Raw genomic sequence first — 21979 nt, forward strand, 5'->3', positions numbered from 1 at the left:
ATATGTGTGTGTGTGTGTGTGTATATATGACATTCCTTTTCAATATTTCTAGCTCCTTTATGGTTGTATTGCCTTAGTAGATGAAAACTTTAAGGTAACTTTTTTTCCCTCTCTTTGGCAATATAAAAGCTTTTGATTTTCCCCCTCTTTTTCATAGAGCTAATATTCTTATTTAGTTGACAATTATCTGAAAGTATTTTTTTTTGGTTCCCTTTCCAGTTTTTATAGCATTCTGTTCATTACATTGCCCAGTAGGTGCTACATATAGTTGAAATGTTATTTTTTTCTTTAAGGTGAATGCTTCTGAGGCTGGCATTAAATATGATTTTTCACAAAGCTTCCTAATAGTCAAAATTAAGTTAAAATATACCCTTGTATTTTTATCTTGCCAAGATAATGTTACTGTTTTCATCTTTAAAAACATTTATTTAGCGAGAGTATGCACATGTGTTGCTACAGCATCCTTATGGAGATCAGAGAACAACTTATGGGAATCGGCTTTTTCCATGGGCTTCTGGAGATAGTATAGTGTCAGGCTTTGTGGCAAGCACCCTTGCTTGCTTGCCCCCTCACTGACTCCTATTGCTCTCTTTCTTAATACTTATAAAAATAAAGTAGTGGAGATTAGTTTCTTCTCTCTCTCTTTCTCTTTCTCTTTCTTTCTAAACATCTTTTCAACTATATATGTAGTTTTGGGTGTCACTAATGGTTCTTGTATACTATTTCTTAAAAGAGATTCTTTTCAAAAAGTCAACTTTTTAAAATTAGGGAGTAAATAAAAATTAGTGAAATGTACTTACTTAAGATGTACATCTCATTGTGTTTTCATAAAAGTATATTTTTATGTCATCATATATATATATATATATATATATATATATATATATATATATATATATAAATCTCATAATCAGGATAGTATTTTCATATCTCTGAAAACTTTTCTTTTGTGGTCAACCAGACTTCTTTGACCCTGAGTCCCAGGAAACCACTTATCTTTCTCACATTATACATTGGTTTCCCTTGGTCTGCTATTTCATATAAATGTAATTATTTTTTTATAGCTGCCATTTCCCAGCATCATGTTTTTGAAGGCCATTTTGTGTGTGTGTGTAACTAGTTTATTTCTGTTTTTTGTGAAGTAGTTCATGATAGTTGATTTACTACTGTTTTTCTCATTTAATCAATTTATGGATTATTTGGGTTGTTGATTTGGGGTTGTTATTAATAAAGGTGCTGTGAACATTTATTCTGAGTTCTTGTGTGAATTAAAACATTTTTTTTAACCTGGAAAATCTTTAGATTTGGTATTTATTGACTTGAGAATGTTTAATCATGGTCCCATGTTACTCGTCTCCCAGTGACATGCAACCGTTTGCTTTATCCGTTCTTACACCGTTATAGTATGTATAGTAGTATCACACTGGCTTTTATTTTTGTTGTTCACTTGTTTATTAAATTAGTCTTTTAGAAAAGAAATCTGTTTTGTAGCTGAGGCTGTAATCAACTCAAATTATGTAGTCCATACCGTCCGTGAACTCTTAATCCTCTTGCCTCAGGCTTCTGACTTCTGGGATCATTCCTGGATCACAGTGAATTTTAACTTGTATTTACTGGGTGACTCATGATGCTGATAAGCTTGTCTGTGTCTTCATTTGTAAATGCTTCCTTCAGATCTTTCAGCCATAAAACTCAGTTTATCCTAATGAATTTTATAGCTTTTTAAATATGTTGTTTATACATCTGTACTTGACACACAAAACACACATTTCAATGTGAAAGCTTTTTGTTTTGTTTTCTTTATTTCCAAACTATAAACTGAAGAGGAGGAGCTAAAGAGATGTCTCTATAGGTGGGAGCACTTTGCTGCTCTTCAAAGTACCCAGCTTCAGTCCTCAGCACCCGCGTGGCAGCTCACACATGCCTGTATTAGCTCCATGGAATCTGATGTTGTCTTCTGGCCCCACAGGTGCCTTGGCTCATGTGGCAACACAAATGATCCCTTAAAAAGAGCTTTGAATTAGAATTAATTTGGCTAATGAGCTTCTTTCTTTCATATTTTTTTTCTGTGCTCCTGTGCTCTGAGAATTCTTTGCCAATTGCAAAGTTATACAAGTTTCTTCATGTTTTTGGCTACATATTTAATAGTTTTGGTTTTCACATCAAGATGCATTAAATATTTTTGAGTTATATTTTTTTTGTTTTATGATATGAGGAAAGGTTTAAGGATTGTTTTCTTATCCAATGGATATGTCATTCTAGTTCATTTGTTGAGAACATTCCTTTTCTTAGTTCAAAATCAATATAATCAGACTACAAATGTGATGTGCTTTTGGACTGTCCCCTTGATCTCTGTGCCTGAAATTTTGAAAATACTATATTATTGTGGCATTTACTTTGTAATAAGTTTTGAAATCAGGAAATGTGAACTCCTGAGCTGTTTTTAAGTACCGCTTTGGCACTGGGGAAGATGGCTTAGTGTAGGTAAAGTGCTTGCTCCTCAAGTAGGAGGCCTGAGTTCCAATCCCTAGCACCCACGTAAAAAAAGCCTAATATGGCCATGTGCTTGTGACTCCAGCACTGAGGAATAAGAACAGGTGGAGCAGAGATGACCACTCAGAATTTGCTAGCCAGCTAGTCTACCCTATCAGTGAACTCCAGGTCCCTTGCAGAGACCCTATATACACATACATGCATGGATACATAAAATGAAGAGCAGTAGAGAAAGTTACCTGAATTGACACCTAATCTTCCAACTAGAACTTTGTATACTGTTAATTGGAAATGGAGATTGGGTGCTTTTAAAAAACAGTATTTTCACCCTTCGGTGCAATTTTGTTATAGCTTCTTGATTGGTAAACTTTGCATTGAGAAATTTATTTTAGTTTCTTAATGAAAGTCAGTTTTTTCCCTGAGTACTTTCTCTGTTTCCAATAGAAATGACAGCAAATGATACAATTCATCATACTAAGTTAATTCCCATTGTATTAGAGATAATTGAATTTTAACTATGTGTATGTATTGAGTTTGGTCCAGAAAAAAGTTATGTCTTGTTTTTACTATATTTAGAGAGTTATTTTCTGTAGTTGATGAATGTAATAACTTTATTTTCAATTGTATCACCTTGCCTTTTGTGGTTAAACCACATTTAGAAAGAATTTTTATTTTTCCATCCGTCCATAAGGATATTTTTTCATGTAATTCTTTTTATTATGATAATAACAAAAACTTAGAAATAATGTCTTCCTTTTGTATTTTCTGGAATTTTTTTGTGCAATTCTTTTTTGTATGAATGTTGACTGGATTTTTCAAGATAAACTTTCATAGTGGAGAGTTTTAAAAGGCAAATTCTTGAGTAATAACTTGACTATTACTTGAGTAGAGATAGACTTCTAGGAGTTCTCGATGTCCTTCTGAAGATGTCGTCGTCTTTGGTACTGAAGTGACGCTTGGCGACGTTCACTAGTGTCAGTATTGGAAGTTTGTGTTTTAAGAAATTCATTTCATTATCACAATAAAGTTGTTTTCTTGTTGTTATCAACTTCCTTTGTCTTAATGGGGTGTGGGTTTTTCTTTTTTTTTGGCTTTTTAAAAACAAATTTATTTTTCTAGTCATTCAGAGAGGACTTGACATCTTCAAGTATAATTGAGAATATGTTTCTTTCCTGTGTTTTTTTACTTACTGTTTTTAAATCTCTCTTGGTACATGTTTGTATCCAAGATTATTATATCATTGTGATGTATAAACCCTATTATTATTAACGAATAATAATCATCTCTGAAGCATTCGTCAATCTGAAGTCTAGTTTAATATTAATATAGATTCTTCAGCATTCTTTTGATTAGTGGAAGTGTGATAAATCTTTCCCATCCTTTTATTTTTATCCTCTACTATCTTATATAAAGTGTTTAAGCAGCTCCCTTAAAAAATTATTTGTGCCTGGTTGTATTGATGTACACTATGTACAATCAAGCACTCAAAGTCAGAAGAGGTGTTGGATCCTCTGGAATAGGAGTTATAAACAGTTTGGAGTCATTATGTGGATCCTGGGAACTGATCTTCTACAAGAACAATAAGTGCCTTTAACCACTACATAGCCATCTCCAACCCTGCAATTTACTTTTTAAAGTCTTACTAACAATTTCTCTTTTTATTGAGAGGTTTAGGCCATTTACATTTAATGTAGCTGTTGGTAGGTATGATGTTATTCTTGGTTGTCAACTTGACAATATCTGGGATGAACTACAATCCAGAAATGGAGGGCACACCTGGGAGAGATACTCTGCTTGGTTTGAAGTGGGTGAATTCACTTCTAGTCTGGACCTTTAAGATAGGAAGACATACTTCTGATTGGATCTTCATTTAGTAAGACATACTCCCTTAATTCAGATCTTTGAGTTAGGAAGATATACCTTTAATCTTGGCCACACCTTCTGCTGGAAGCTTATGTAAGGACAGGGAAGAAGGAAGGTTTTGTTCTTTGCCTGTTTGCTCTCACCTTGCTAGCATATCCATACTGGCATTGGAGCCTACTTCTTCAGGATTCCAGCATATATAGAAGACCAGTTCACTCACCCAGTCTTGTGGGACTGAGCAACTAATAGATTCTTGGATTTTCAGAGAATCCATTGTTGGATTAGTTGAACTGCAACATAAGTCATTTCAATCAATTCCCTTTAAATATTTATAGAGAGATTCATTGTATAAGTTCTGTGATTCTAGATAACTCTTGACTTCATACAGTAGGGTTAGATTTAAATGTATTAGCTTATAAATTACTTTCTGTTTAACTTACTTGTTTTTTACTTTGTAAACTCTTTGGGGCCAAATGATCCGCCTGTTTCCACCTCCAAATAGCTGTGATCTTCTCATTCCTTATACATACAGAGGCTATCTCAGACGCAAACCTTCACCATCATGCCTCCTCCCAGGAGTGTTGAAGCTCAAGTGCAGGGCCTATATAGTAGGCAAGTGTTTTACATCAGAGCTACCATCTACTCCTACCCGTCTACTACCCAATTTTGGTTATCTTAACTTTTATTAGTGGATCATAATTTATACCTCCTTTTTCTCTCTAAAGCGTATCCATTAACAAATACTAGTATGTTTTCCCTTTCAAATGAGTCCCTTTGAGTTGGGTTTACAGATGTAGAATCTGTAGGCTAGAATATCCAGCTTTCTTTATTGAGTTATTTGTATACTTTTAGATACTTATATCCATACAGTACATGCACTTAAAACCACTTTTCACCTTCAAAGGTGCTCATAATAAATGCCAGGAGGTTATGACCTTAGCAGACTCTTAAGACAACAGTTATGTCTGGAATGTAAGAAACATTTTTGATATTTAAAACCTAATTCAGTCCTTTATTAGTCCTTGACATGCTTAGTGAAGCACAAACAGATTGGCATTATACGTATATCTCACAACAGCCAAATACTTATTTTAGAAAATATGGATCATTCATTTATACATAGTAGGGACCCACTATTTGGATCAGTTATATTTTTAAAATAACAAGATTTAAAAAATTCTTAGTGAAATAACATATTATTCATTCTTGATAGAATTAATTAGCTGAAATGTCTATCAAATTTTCTAGGTTGTCTGCATAGAAAATAACTAATTACTTAGTGTTATTAATTTGTATATCAAAATATATTGTGCATTTGCATTTATACATTTATAAGTACTGTATTTCAGAAGATTTTGTGAACATTAGGTAAAATGCCAGATTACTTAAACAACTCTGTTTTGTTCAGTGGCCAGTGATTGAAAAGGAAATAAACATGTTGTGTTTAAAAAAACACACATTCAGTTTTGAATACTGCATAAACCTCCATGCAGATTCTTTTGAATACTTGGTCCGTGGCTAATGAGTGTTTCTGTTTTGGGAGAATGTGGAACCTTTAGGAGGTGGATCCTTCCTGGTGGAAAGGGGGTCACTGGATCCAAGCCTTGAGGGGTGTAACTTGGCCTCACTTGTTTTCCCCTAAACTATTCGGGCCACGGTGTCTTCTCATCTATGATAGACTAGACCTGCAAACTGTGTGCCAAAAATAATCCTTTCGTCCTTAAGATTTTTTTTTTTTTTTTGGTCAGGTATTTGGTAATAGCAATAAGAAAATTAATAATGGAATTTCTCTGATTTATATTATAGGTCTGTAATCACAGTCTATGTTCAAGCAGTATATTACAGGTTATTTCTGTCATTTATGCCATTGTTGTACATTTTATTTTACATATACAGTAAATTCATAATTGCTTTTACAATTGTCCTTTGGTATCTGTAGGCTTACTTTTGGGACCCACTGTAGATACTGACAATCAGGGATTGGTCCCTTATATACAATGACATTTTTCTACATTCCTGTCTGTACTTGAAATATTTATTATAATGTAGATCTTATGAGTAGTTGTTACCCTATATTGTTTGAATAATTAAGGCAGGTAGAGGAAAGGGTATAAATCTTTACTGTTGGTACAATCTTTTGTTTCCTGAGTATTTTCCATCTTAGTTAAGTAAGGTAATCGCTAGGGAGTGGAGCTGTTTAAATTTGAGTTTGTAAATAGTTCCATGTATGCCTGGAGAGATAGCTCAGCATTATGTGCACTTGACACTCTTGAGGAGTTTTGGAAAGTGTGCAAACTTTACACCGTAGCACTGGCAGTATCATCAAGTGATCTTGCTTGTGTTAGATTTTTTTTCTTCAGGTTACTTTTTGACCTTAAAAATAGAATTTTCAACTTTGTAAAATTTCTTTACATTTTTGTCTAAATCCTTCTTTCAATTCCTATCCTTTTACCTTCAAGTAGAACTTTGTATATTGTTAATTAGAAATGGAGATCAGGGACTTTGGAAAATACAGTAATTTCACCATTTAGTGTACCTTTGTTGCAGTTTATCTTGAGAAATTGATTTTAATATTTAGTTTTCTCATTGAACATAAAGCCCCCCCCCCCGAGTGCTTTCTCTGCTTCCAACAAAGATGACAGCAAATGATATAATTTATCATATCTAATAATGACTATTTTGGAAGACCTTACTTTATAGTGTTTGCTATAATTATTTGGCTTGTTATCTTGTTTAAATTTCTTTGCATTTTTATTGCTGGAGTGGATCTGTAATTTTTCATTTTAGTAATTCTGGTTGTTGATTTTTTTTAAAACTATTTTTAACTTAAAAAAAATCTATTTGAGGCAGAATCTCATATAGCACAGGCCAGCCTCAGGTAGGCATGTAGCCCAGCCTAGCCTTGAACTCTTAATCTTCCTGACTTTACCTTCCAAGTACTGGAATTATAGCCATAGCCCCTCAAATCCACCTACTCTCATCCCTGACTCAGCTTGTCGTTTTTCTGTGCTCATAAAGTCAGCTACATGTTTTTGAAACTATTTTAAATTATTTTATGCCTTTTGGAGGGTGATTTAATTATCTCATTGAATGCATGGTAAAAAATTTTATTAAGTTCTTTGTGCCAGGCACTGCAGACCCTGGTTCCTCTTTGGAAGTCAGAAGATGACCTGAGAGAGAGAGTTGGTTTTCTTCTTCTACCATGTTCTAGGTTCTAGGAATTGAATTCAGATTGCAAGGCCCGGTGGCAAGTCTACTGAGTCATCTCTCTAACCCTTTCTGAACTTCTTTAGTGATATAGAATATCACTTTAAATGATAAGTCAAATGTCAGACTAGAGTATCAGATCCCCTGGAGTTACAGGTGGTTGTGATCTGGCCAATATGCTATGAACCAAACTCTAGTCCTGAAAACTACCAAGCCTCTTTGTAGCCTTCGCTATAGATTTTCTGTGGTTTTCACTGCACTGGACATGGGAATTCTATCTGTATTTATCCTGCTCTGAGAGTCTTAGATTACATAAGGATAAGAATTCACTTTTGTCTTTGACTCTTGAATGATTCCCGATTATTAACATTTGTATGTTCTCTTCTGGAATGTTACTTATATTTTATTTCTGTCTTCCTATTTCACATTCAATGCCTTTTCTCTTATGCTTCTGTTCCCTATGTATTTTTTTGTATTATATCCTGAATATTTTCTTATTGTCTGGCTTCTAGTGTGTTGATTTTCTTTTCAGCTATTACTGAACTTTTTTGCTTGTATATTTTAGCTTTTAAAAGTTCCAGTTTTTTTCTTTCTGATTTCTTTATTTTTTTTAAACATTTTTTCTTCTTTATTGGATATTTTATTTACATTTCAGATATTATCCCTTTTACTATATTTAAGTGTTAGTTTTCATACATTAAAGAATTTTACTATCTGGTCCTTCTAGTCATTCTCCAGTTATATCTCATTTTGTTAGTACTTGCTGCCTTTATTCCTCAAGTATTCTCTTGTATGTTTAGGGGGAAGGGATTATAGTCTTTAAAATTTTATATGTGGAAATTCTGACCTGGTTGAAAGAAAAGTGACTTTCACTAGAGAGGAAATGTCACCTGTTTCTTCCAGGTGCTTGAGTTACTGTCTTCAGACTAGCAGTCTTCTCAGCTTGTGATTTAAGGATCCTATGAATTGCAGTTACTGAGCTAGATGAAGTTGAACTTACAACTTTGAAGTTTTAGGGGAGTCACCGTTCTTTTTCCCTGCCATCTACTTTCTCACCCAAAGCTAAGATATTTTTTATGTTCTTTGATTTCGAAGGGTTTTTTGTTGTTGTACTTCACAATACAAAAGGAAAAATAAACTAGTCTGGTGGCTTGAACTAACTCTTGAACTAAGAGCAGCTGCTGTTGCCAGTACAAGACCAGCACAAGAACAGACTAGTTAAAATTCCTGGGTGGATGGGGGAGGTGTTTGTGAGATCCACTCCTTCCTGAGGAGTTACTAGCAGTTGAGGAGTTACTAGCTGCTGAGGGAGAGTCTGTGTAGTTGTTGTTGAATTTGTTTGTTTTGTTTTTTTCAGGCCTAAGTCCCAGCTAAGTTTACATGCTGGAGTGGAGGACCCTATACTCATGTGCATGCTGACAAAACTTATTGAACTCAGTGGTTTTTGTTTGCTTGTTTTTAATGATAAGCAGTTGGAGGAAAGTGGGTGGTTCTGGGAGGTGTTGGTGATTCTGAGAAGAGTTGGAGGGAGGAAATAGGGGTAGAAATGATCAAAACACCTTAAATACCTGTATGAAATTCTAAAGTATAAACATATTTTAAAAGTTACTGTGAAAATCAGAAGACTTTTTTATCTGAAAAGTAAAATTATATAGGTCAGGATACCTAGAACACAACAGAAGGGATGCTGTAGTTTATAGTGTTATATAAGTCAGAATGTTGGATATTAATAGTCAGAGCTATTAAAGGAGAGATGAGTCAAACCCTAAAAACATGGAAGTAATATAAAATCAGGAGTTAATGAAGCAGAGATTTTAGACCCAGATTATTAAGGCTCCTTAAAAAATGAAAACCACAATAAATTGATAAGGGAAAAAGGAGAAAACCCAAATTAATAGATGAGAAAAGGAAATTTACTATTAATAGTAAATTTTCCAAAAGAAATTGTAAGTAGCTTTATTCTGTTAACATCTTCAACTTAAGTGAGAGGTCATATTTTTTTTTTTTTAGTTTTTTGGGACAGAACCTTTATTATATAGCTTTGGCTGTCCTGGAACTTGTTATGGTGACCAGGTTGGCACTCTGACTCCGTTTCAGAGTGCTAGGATTTACTACGGGGATTAAAAGCGTGCACAACCACACCTGGGCAAAGTTTAAGTTCTTGAAAAACACAATTTACCCAAACTCACATGAGGAAATAGAAAATCTGTGTTGTGCTTTGTAAAACAAGGTGAATTTATGTAAAGCTTTTTCACAAAGAATATCCCAAGGGTACATGTTTTCACTGGGAAGTCATTTTAGTAAAATAAAATGTTACCTTTTCCTGAGAATTACCAAATAAACATCTCAGCACCTATTATGATTTTTTTTTATCATAATTGTGGTAAGAAAGCTAGATGTGACAATAGATAAGTTACAGGTCATTATTTCTCCACAACATGGATATAGAAATAATGAAATGTAATCTACAACAGATATAACCAGCATGGATTTGTATGAAGAATACAGTTTTTAATTTTTAAATTATAAACAGTCCATTGATTTAGCTGAATAATGAAGTGCTTTATATCTTCACATAAGAAGGAATCATATCACAAAATTCAATATTTATATAGAATACTGTTATCAAACCAAGAGAAGAGAAAGACCCTTAATTTGTTATTGTGTTAACAATAATTCCTGTGGTTAACATAATGAAAAGCTTGAATCTTGTCTACTGTTTCTTCTCTCTGGTCAGTATTGCATTGGAGCTCTATTTATCACCCTCTACCAAGTAAAATTGGTAAATCACAAACCCAAATATATTTACTGGCAAACTACTAAATGATTTTTAAAAAGCAAAGTGATTAGCCATAGGATAAATACCTACAAATTTAATTGGAATTTGTCTAACAGTAGCTAAAAAGATACCATATTTGAATTATAAAAGTATATGTAGAATAGCTGGGAGTGATAGTAGTTGACAGCAGAAGTGTGTGGCTCTCTGTGTATTAGAGGCCAGCCTTGTCTACATAGGAAGTACAGGTTAGACAGGACTATATAACAAGACTCTAACCTTTAAAAACCAAAAAAAGTTATATGTAGAATAGGGAAACAATTTACACTGTCCAGATACATAAAATAACTAAATGTTTCTGATATCTAATGTGGAAAAGAGTTGAATACTGAAAATTGCAAAGGCATTCAGAAACATTTTTACGTGAATAACTATTTCAGTGTATATAGTAGGAGATTCCAGATGGTTAAAAATGTCAATTTCTCCATACTTGGTAAATAGATGAAATACATTTGCAGTCAAAAACCCCAGATAATTATTTCTTTTGTATAGTAGACTTTAAATTTTTATTTCAAATGCCAGTAGCTCTAAGGATCAAAACTTGCTATGACATTACAGTAAGATAGTATTGGATTAGAACATGCATAGACAAAAAGACAGTAGAAAGGGGGCTAGAGAGATAGCTCAGCAATTTAGAGAACTGGCTGCTCTTCCAAAGAACCAGGTTCAATTCCCAGTATCCACATGGCAGCTTACAAGATTTTTATAACTTGTGCTATATCAACTGTATATCAATCAAAAAATCAAGCCTTGACTGTTATTAAATACTGTATTCAAAGATGACTTTGAATTGCATTGTAAAACTAAAATAAAAATCTAAGTAACTCTTACAATTACTTTTAAGTCTTTGTGTACCCTTTCCCCACCATGTTCCTGAGCCATAAGTGCAAGAGTTGTGTTGGAGGTATATCAGTTGGGACTGGGCTCCATAACCCTGCATTTTGATTGATTGTAGTTTTCTGTAATGGGTCTTTATATGTTGCAAATAATGTTCTTGTGGAGGGGTGAGGACATCTGTGGGTGTGATGGTTTGTATATGCTTGGCCCAGGGAATGACCCTATTAAGAGTTGTGGTCTTGTTGGAGTAGGTATGCCACTGTGGGTATGGGCTTAAGACCCTTATGCTAGTTGCCTTGAAGTCAGTCTTCCACTAGCAGCCTTCAGATTAAGATATTGAACTCTAAGCTCTGCCTGCACCATACCAGCCTGGATGATGACATTTTCTTGCCTTGATGATAATGAACTAAACCTCTGAACCTGTAAGCCAGCCCTAATTAAATGTTGTCCTTTATAAGAGTTGCCTTGGTCATGGTGTTTGTTCATAGCAGTAAAACCCTAACTGAGACAAATATTTAGAATGTAGTTACGGACTATGCAGGTTTAGTAAAGTGGTGGTTGTAGCTCTCTGCCAAGGCCCATGATTTTGCTAGCTCTAGGTAGTTGGCTAGGTTTTCAGTGCCAGGACTGTTTCCCTCTTGTTAAGTGGATCTTAAGTCTAATTTGAGAACTGTTGGTTAAAGTCATGCCACTACTAATATACCCTTGGGTCATCCTGTCACTGTGCCATGCTGGTTGTTGCTGTGATTCATAGGTGTCAGAGCTGATACCTCCATTTTATTTTATTTTATTTTATTTTATTTTATTTTATTTTATTTTATTTTATTTTATTTTATTTTATTTTATTTTATTTTATTTTATTTGCTACCCTCCTTTGGAAGTTTGCATGGTATCTTGTGGTAACATGAAAGGTTTTCTTCATGGAGGATGTTTTAATTCAGGTCAGATGTAGCCCAGGAGTCTCTGAGCCATATGCAAAATGCATGGTGTCTTTAGCAGTAGGGCACACATATACACACACATATATAAAACTGTGTATAAAATATATTTTTAAACCATGTAATAATTTATAAACCTTTGATGACGTAGAATTTTAATGATGAGAATTGGAGGTAACAATTTTTTAACTAGGGAGATTTTTAGTTGGCCTAAAGAAGATATACTTTGTGATTGGGTTAAGTTTATAATGTAATTTTTCCTGCATGAATTCTAAGTTTGTTTCTCTTTAGCTGTGAACAAAAGTGTTCTTAGAGAAGAGTATTGAAACATACATAACTGATTATGCTCAACAGCCGTAATAATGTACCTAGTGGCTGATTGCTTTTTGATGTTCCTATGAATTGCAAATCTGATTAATCTCTGAGTTTGAATAGTTGTAGTTTTCAAAAGACATTTTTTTACTACTTATATGTGTGTGTCTTTGTGAATCTATGTCACACCTATATGTGTCTAAAGAAGCCAAAGTGGGTGTCAGATTTCTAAAGCTGGAAATACAGGCAGTGGTGGTACAGCCTGATGACGTGGGTGCTAGGGACTGAATTCAGACCCTCAGCAGCACACATTCCTAACTGCTGAACCACCTCTTCAGCCCAGCAGTTGTACTTTTTAAATTGCTACCCGTGAAGTCTTTTAATCACCTTTACAGTTGTTCATTTGTGGTAGTTGGCAGTTATATATTGAAATATTTCTTGCATAGCTTCCAACTATAGTGGTTATAGTAGTAGAACACTTGTTTTTCTATAATTAGCTATAATGTTTCTAGTTCTTAGTGAGATACTGGAATGACATTACCTCTCTGTCCTGTTTTTTATTATGTATTATGTACTAGTTAGAAAACAGGTTTACGCAGCAGTTTTTCAGTTGTATTGTAAGCCAACATGTGTGCTTAAGGCTAGAAATAGAAGAGCTAATTGTGCCAATAAGCTGAAAGGAATAAGCTTGTGTAATAAATCATTAAATGGAAGCTTTGATCGTTATTCAGAATTTTTTACATATTAATCACTTGAAATAAATAGCTGCTGAAAATAGATAACAATGTAAGATAAGTTACAATGATTCCAAGACAGGTGAAACGAAAGTCAGTAACATTGTTGTAAACTCATTTCACCCTTTCTCTGCTAAAACATGTAAGTTAATTCTAAAAGTAAGTGCTCTTACTTAGGCAAAAAAAATCAACAATTCTGAAATTGCCAAAAAACAAAAGACAGTATATTTAATATTGATCCTCCCATTTTCACATTTTTTTGTTCAAAATAAAAAATGTTTTCATGAGATGTATAGAAAACTTTGTTCTAATACAAGAAAATTCAGTATCTAAACACTTTTTACATTATTTATGTATCTTATCTATAGAAGAATAGTCATGGGTTGCCCTTCAGTAAACAGCAGATACTGTCTCCGAAGAGCAGCCTGGCTCATAAGTAGTTTTTCTTCAAGGCTTCTCGGAAAGTCAGTCATCAGGGCTTGACTTAAAAGTTATTCTCATGTGAGAGAAGACCTCAGTGACTCTTGGCAGGAAAAAGAATGATCAGTATTCACCATGTGGCCCTTTGCATTGGGCTAGTTGAGTGATCTCCTGATGGGGCACCTGCTTCTGAGAGAGTACAAGAAGGCTATAATTCCTCTTAACCTGAGCTTGTATATCACACAATCACAGTTACCATGTCTTTAGAGACAAGTCACAAGAGGAGTTTCTAATAACAAGAGCAATTATTTGTTTGACCATCTGAGTTTGACTCAATATATGCCCAACTGCTAGCCTTCTTTCTGTTACCATATTTCCATCAATGAAAGGAGCTCATTTTTTTCAACTCCTCCCTCCCTCCCTCCCTTCTTCCCTCCCTCCTTCCCTCCCTCTCTCTTTCTTTCTTTCTAATTTAAATATTATACATAGTATTTTTATTATTCAGGGTTTCTATAGGAACAGAACTTAGAGACTGAATATGAATCTATATGAATCTGTGTATAGAGAGAGATTGATTGATTGATTGATTGATGGCTTACAGGCCGTGGTCCAGCTAGTTCAATAATAGCTGTCTACCAACAGGAGGTCTAGGAATCCAGTAGTTGTTTAGTCCACAAGGGTGGATACATCATCTAGTCATTATTGTATACCAGAATCCCAGAGAAGTAGACTCTAATGCCAGTAAAGGAACAGACTTGTCAGCAAGAGCAAGAACAAGTAGGCAAAAAGAGCAAGCTTCCTTCTTCCATGACTTTTATCTAAGTTGCCAGCAGAAGGTGTGGCCAAGATTACAGGTAGATCTTCGCACCTCAGAAGATACAGATTAAAAATTTGTCCTCCCACTTCCAATGATTTAATTAAGAAAAAAAAAAGCCTCACAAGTGTACCCAAATTCCAAATGTTGTTGACAACCAAGAATACTTACCATAGTCTGTTAGCTAATATAGCAGAGACAGTGTATTCAAATAAAATAAAACCAGCCATTGTAAGTAGTTTACTGTAGGCATCTTTTCCTATGCCCATGCTTGTCTTTCTGGTTTGTTTAGTTTTAAGGTTGTATAGCTTCTCTAGAACTAGTGTCATAATGTCTTAAATAAACCAGTAGTATCTGAGCTACCAATGGGTAGCTCAACATTTCAAACTTGACCCTCTTTATAGTAACACACACAGTTTAACTAGAACTGTATTAAAAAACTCAAAGCATTTGAAATGAATATTTTTCACAAATAAAATACAGTCATACTAATTCTGGAGGAAATTATCTTTAGAAAAATTCACAGACTAAATACTTCCAGTTTACTTTAGGAACAAACCCCAAACTGGCAAATTAATAACTTAATCTTGACCCATAACTGTAAACTTTTCTGTGTGCCTTCTCCCTGTTCCAGTTTTCATATTCTAGAGGGGTATGGAAACAGATAAAACTGTCATAGATAGTTGCTTATAATGGCATTAGAGAAAATTGCTGTATACAGAGGTGTTGTCAACTATATACATAAGAAATGTTATTGAAAATACTAAGAGGGAAAAAATAATTGTAAATTGCTATAGAGCGTAAAGGAAAGCTAGGAAAGTAATTTAAATCTCTCAGTCTATAGAATGAAAATATAGAAGTTTTAAAAACAAAAGATTAATCCATCCATGTTGGTCAGATATAGAAATAATAGAAAAAAAAGACATCTTTGTAACACTGATAAAAGTCTTAATTAAAATAGTCTACCTGTTATTATGAAGGAAAAAATTTTAAATAGTACATACTTTTGGAATAACAGGATATCAGCTTATTAAGACAGGAATAGCTCACAGAGAAAAATGTTTTTCCTATTGAAGCAGTAGTAAATTGGCTTCATGTTTCCCTTTCAGCAATAAGCATTTCAGGAAACAGTGCCTACCTTCAAGGTTCAGAAAAGTGGTTTGGTTTTTAACTGTCCTAAATTGTAATAGACTAATGAGGTTGTTTTATAACATGCAAAAATATTTCAAGTTTGCCTTCTCCATAAACTCACTGAAATAATTATTTGGGAATATTCTACAAAAGGGACAGTTGGAAATATGATTCAGTGTGCAGTCAGAAGATACCACAATAGTAATTGGTAATGAATCTTTATATTTAGATCAAGATGTTGAAAGCCTTCCAAAAATTTTGTTTGATTTTGGTATGTGTCTGTCTGTCTGTCTGTCTGAGTCAGGGTTTAACTGTATAGTTCTTGCTGGTTTTGGTATTGGATGTGTAGACTAGACTGGTCTCAAACTCACAGTGATCTGCCTGGGATTAAAGGTGTGCAGTACCACATTCAGCTTAAGAGTATCTTTAAAGGGAAGTCTTTTTTTAAAACATGGTACTTTTTATGATTCCTGTTCTGTTCCCAGTTCCTTTCCCCATATCCACATTCCTATCAAGGTTTTCAGACACTAGTGCTGCTTTAACAATACCTCTAGTGTCTTCTTTCTTACCACCTACTAGTTTTTTTTTTTTTTTCATATTTTACTGTTTGGCACATGTTCACTACTCTGAAGGGGGTGGGACCTGGGAAAATGGTGTCAATAAATGAGATCTCATGAAATAGCTAACTTTATTCAGAGTATCAGACTATTTATACTCAGAGAGTTGACAGGAAACACATGAGTAAAGTGTACAATCACAAGAACAGGTGACTGTATACTTGGTGGGAAAGCCACACATGGTGGGCAAGCCATAGATGGCAAAAGTATGTTTTCCCATAGAGGCATATAAACAAATAACAATAGCCAGTTGTAATAAGTAATTTGAAATAAAATCACTCCTCATGTGGTACACCTAGAAGGGACACAAAAGCATGATTCAGAAACAGTTCCTTTGTTTTGAAGAAACTGAGGTCACAAGACCCTTTATCTTGGTTCCTTGGAGTTCTCTCACCGACACTCAGAAATCTCACGTGACTCCATTCTTGACCATGTTCCTTTATCTCTCCCTTTTTGATTCAGATGAATAAATGAGTCTATTACAGTCCCAAGGTCCATCAAACACAGAGTCATGAGTAAAGATAAAAGGAGCAGGATCTATCCAATCTAAAGATTGAAACAGAGTAGGGTGAGGGACATAAGACACGTGCTCAGAGGCACTCACTGCAGATGCACAGGTCAAAGCAGCTAGCATCATCAGAACACAGTTCTCAGGTGACATAGGGCTTTGTATATCATAGAACAATCTCTTCCTTGACGCAGGTTCCAGGTGGGCAATCTTGACTTCTGATGATACTGTCGATACTCTCCTTTTGTCCTTGAGCTAGATGGAGTTTTGCTGTCTTTCTGGTGACTTTGACTGTCTCCTTACCCTCTGCAGTCATCATTGATGGGCTGGGGCCAGAGGAGCCCAAGAGTGCCAGAGAGGACTGCATACGGTTTCAGTGGCTCAGTCTGCAGTGACAGAGACAGACCCCTTTCCGTTGGGTTTTCTTTTTTTCTTTTTTTGGTCTGGAAAAGTAAATACAAGGCAGGTTAATTCATCAGCTTGCTTATTTCCCTCTGCAGTAAAACCAGGGAAGTATATTACTTGTAATATTCCTACAACATAAGCAGAACCTGAAACAATATTTAAGGGTTTATGAATTAACTGCAATAGGTGAATCAAAACAGTTAGTTCCATGTGTTGGGCTGAGGAAAAAGAATATCTAGATTACGAATCCCACCTATATCATTAGATGAGCCATCAATAAACTAAAAATACCTGTCTACAGAATATCAGATGGTTGGATAGTTTTTACAATCACAAGTTCCGTTCATATAAGAAAATGCCATAGCTTGCCGGCTGGATAATAATTTTCTATCCTTCCATATTAATCTACACATAAAATTTGAACATTTATAATTATGTAATGCTCTTTATTCAAAGCAGCAGACTATTTTTATACTGGGCTAGGAGGAGTCACATGCATAAAGTATGCAATCACAAGGTAAGCTACACTTGGAGAGTAAGCTGCATGTCACAAAAAAACATATTTTTCCATAGAATCATATGAACAGATAACAGTAGCCAGCTGTAATAATAATCTGAAGTAAACTCACTCTTATTTGCTATATCTGAGTGGAGCACAAATGCATAGTCCAAAAATAATTTTGTCATTTTGAAGAATCTGAGGTCACAAGACTCTTTCTTGTCTTGGTTTCTTGGAGTTTTCTCAAAGCACTCAAAAATCTCACATAGCTCGTCTTTTTTTTTTTTCCCATTAAGTTATTTATTCACTTTACATCCTGGTCGCAGCCCCCTTTCCCCTAGTCTCACTCTCACAAATCCCTCTCCCCTTCATTATCCCCTCCTCTTCTCAGAGAAGGGGGAGCCATACTTGGTGGCTACCCTGCCCTGGGACATCAAGTTGCAGCTGGACTAAGCACAGCCTCTCCCAGTGAGGCCCCACTAGGCAGTCCAGCTAGGGGAAGGGGATCTAATGGCAGGCAAGAGTCACTCCAATTGTTAGGAGACTCACATGAAGACCAAGCTGCACATACTACAAATGTGTAGGGAGCCTAGGTCTGGTCCATTCATGCTCTTTGGTTGGTGGTTCAGTGTCTGTGAGCCCCTATGGGCCCAGGTTAGTTGACTCTAGGTCTTGTGGTCTCCTAGACTGCTCTGGCTCATTTAATTCTACTCCTGACAAGATTCCTTGAGCTCCACCCGATGTTTGAGTGTAGTCTCTGGATCTGTTTCTTTCCACTTCTGAGTGAAGCCTCTCCGGATGCAGTTATGCTAGGTTCCTGTCTGCAAGCATAACAGACAGTATGATTAATAGTGTCCGGGGTTGGCTCTTTCCCGTGGGATGGGTCTCAGGTTGGGCCAGTCTTTGGTTAGCCATTCCCTCAGTCTCTGCTCCATCTTTATCCCTGAACGTCTTGTAGGCAAGTCAGTTTGTGGGTCGAAGGTTTTGTGGGTGTATTGATGTCCGTTGTTGGACCGTATTCTGAAAAGCACACTTGAAATTCTCCACATCTACAATTCTCAGTCCCTTTGTCTTCACATTCTAGTCCTTGTCCTCTTAGTGCTGTAAAAACCTCGAAATTATACTAATTGATCAGAATTCTCTGGTTAAGTCCAGTCTTGGATTTAACACAATTTAATGCTTAACACATTTGAAACTGAACTCAGGGTATTTTGTCCAAATTTGCAGCTGTTTTCTCTGTTACTTAGTAGCAAACACTAGCTGCCCAGGGTTCAGAATGAATCTCCTGCCTTCTATCAGTTAGTAATGTTGCCTCTAGTTCACAGTATGTCTTAATCGCTACTCATTTTTACCCTAGTCTAAAGCGCTCTGATCTGCTGTTATTAGTTTGTTGACTTTGTACCCAGGCTTCCTGACAGTGGCCTCCCTCCCCCAACTTGCTCATTTAAGATACTTGACAAAGTAACCAGGTTAAAACAGAAGTCAGATGATGTCTCTTTGCTCAGGATTGTTCACTGGCTTTCAATCACAGAATAAAAGCTTACATTTCTCCCATTAGCCTATGGGAGACTCTATGGGGAGTCGCATTATATAATCTTTTATTATGCCTAAAATGTTCTTTCCCACTGTTTCCCTCCTCTTTTCTGATGTTTGCATCAATGATTCCCTCTCAATAAAATTCCTCCTTCTAATAACTCTTTATTCTTGTGATCCTTTGTATATGCTTGACCCAGGAAGTGACACTTTTGGGAGGTGTGGCCTTGTTGGAGTAGGTGTGCCACTGTGGGTATGGGCTTAAGATTCTCACCCTAGCTGCCTGGAAGTTAGTATTCTGCTAGCAGCCTTCAGATGAAGATGTAGAACTCCCAGCTCTTCCTACACCATGCCTGCCTGGGTTCTGCCATGCTTCCACCTTAATGATAATGGACTGAACCTGTAAGCTAGCCCTAATTAAATGTTGTCCTTTATAAGAGTTGCCTTGCTCATGGTGTTTGTTCACAGCAGTAAAACCCTAAGACAGTTATCTTCTTTAATCTAGGATAAAGGAATATAGTATGTATATTCCTTATTTTTGTATAGTATGTTTATTCCTTATTTTATTTGTATTTGGCACTATAGTCTTAGGTCAGCAGATAAATCCATTCATTTTTATAAGTCTTATATTCTCAGCTCTGAAAATAGTGCCTGGAACATGTTTGAATATAGCTTGTCCTAAGACTTTGACTAAAGTATTTGTGATGTGAACTTAAAACTGTGAGGATTTTTAAAGATTGCCATGTACAGTGATTTGTGAAATCAGATTATTTCAGACTTTCTTTTGAAAGCAGTGTTAATGAGAACCTGTGGCTTTTGGCAGGATGATAAAATTATGATTTTTATATATGCCTTTGATTTGATCAAGATGCATTAGAAGATGGCATATTCTGCAATATGTGATTGTTATGAATGAATGTAGATATGTGCTCTCTGATGTAAGTAACAGTAGTCAGGCATAATAACCCATTCGTAGAGTGCTTATCTAATAATGTTGTGTTGATGATAGAAAATTGGTGGTAGTTTTGGTGCTTAAATATAGATAGTGTTTAAGAAAAAAATATGTTAAACTTCAAAAAAACTTGTTGAATGATAAGTTATGGTCTTTACTGGTTTAGACTAGGTAATGGCATTAAATTGTCTGATCATAATGGGTAAGTACATCATTATTTTGTATACTTTAAATATCTAAGTTTTCTATTAAACATTAAAAGATGAAGATTATACTTTTAGGCTTAACAAGAATTTTGCTAATGAGAGCTCAATGAATTTATGGAAAAGCCAGAGTAGCATAGTAGACACTAACATAGTTAGGTCACTCCTTTATTTATCTCAGTTGCTGTGATAAAACAATGACTAAACGAATCTTGGGGAGGGAAAGGGTTTATTTGGAGTACAGGTTACAGTCCATCATTGAAGGTAAACAAGGCAGGAACTCCAGTCAGGAACTGAATTGGAGACCAAAATAGACTGCTACTTACTGGCATGCTTTCTCAGTTTACAGTCCAGGACCTCCTGCTTAGAGGTGGCATTGCCAAAGTGGGGTGTGCTCTCATCAGTCATTAATCAAGAAAATGTTCCTAAGTATACTCACAGGCCAATCCCTTGTGGATAATTCCTTAACTGAGGTTTCTTTTTGTCAGATATGTTTAGGTTTGTGTATAGTTACACAAAAACTAACTAGCAGTATTATGTTGCCCAGTCGGTTCATCAATAATGTATTTGATTATTTACCTACAAGTTCTCTAAGTATGATTGTTTGGGGTGTTTGTTTGTTGTTGCTTTTGTCAAATCAAGTTATACTTTTCAAAGTAAATAAAAGGTTAATATCTTCACTAATATTAATTTTGCCATTTTTGATTTATTCTTTTATTATTAATACTTTGTTCAACGCATTGTTTCTTTATAGGAATCATTGCAACTTATTCACTGTGCAAGAAAAAAACCAAATTGCATCCATAATTCTACTGAACCGGAAGCATAGACGCTGCCATATATGTCACAGTACACTGAAAAAGAACCATCAGGTAAGGAAGATAGACGTTTATGTTTCTGTTAAGGACTCCTTTTTTATTTCTGGGGCACTTTAAATATATGAAACCAGCAAAGTGGGTCATAGTTTTAATCTCAGCACTTGGGAAGCAGAGGTAGGTGGATCTTTCTGAGTTCAAGGACAGCCTGGTCTATTTACAGAGTTCTAAGACAGCCAAGAGTACATAGAGAGAACTTGTTTCAGAAAATCAAACCAAATAAAAAAGTAAAAAAGAATATTATATGTGATATGTTGTCCTCTGATAATGATCTTACATAATGACTCATATTAAGACATCTATAGCTATTTAATAGTTGTAAAGATTAATTTCTAACCTAATAAAACACCCCCTCAGTTCTATACTACATTTCATTTTGGAGGCTCTTCTTTTAGAATAGTAGTAAAAGATGTTGATTCTTATATTATTGAGACAAGTGATTAAATACTTTTTTCTTTTTTGCAACAATTCATAATAAATAATTGACTAAGCAAGTTTAATATATGTATAAATATACTCTTTAGTAAAATATGAATTAATATACAAGTTGTTTAAATACTGGTGTCTATTCTTAGCTTAATGTATACCATCCATTTGTAATTTTGAAGATGAAATAGCATGTGTTTGACTCTTGTGATTGTTTTCTTTTAGAGAATTTTATCTTGCCCTAGACTTCAGTACATAACTGTTGAGTTATTTCTTGCCAGCCACACACCATTTAAACAAAAGCCTGTTCAGTGATACAGAGTTTAGTGAATCATAGCATACTTGTTGAAGCACTTTCCCCTCAACTTGTTGCTAT

At 35.1% G+C, this 21979-nt stretch overlaps 1 protein-coding gene across 1 annotated transcript in view; it reads left to right on the forward strand.

Annotated features, from left to right (window-relative positions):
- Positions 1-21979, forward strand: part of Pja2 (praja ring finger ubiquitin ligase 2) — a 51703-nt gene that overhangs the window by 2512 nt on the left and 27212 nt on the right. Inside the window, exon 2 of the mRNA XM_028755692.1 lies at positions 21057-21174. Within this exon, the coding sequence (XP_028611525.1) occupies positions 21144-21174 (31 nt within the window). The 5' untranslated portion in view covers positions 21057-21143. The remainder of the gene's footprint in view (positions 1-21056; positions 21175-21979) is intronic.

This window comes from Grammomys surdaster, unplaced genomic scaffold (genome assembly GCF_004785775.1).
Source record: "Grammomys surdaster isolate TR1022 unplaced genomic scaffold, NIH_TR_1.0 126076, whole genome shotgun sequence".
Lineage (NCBI taxonomy): Eukaryota > Metazoa > Chordata > Mammalia > Rodentia > Muridae > Grammomys > Grammomys surdaster.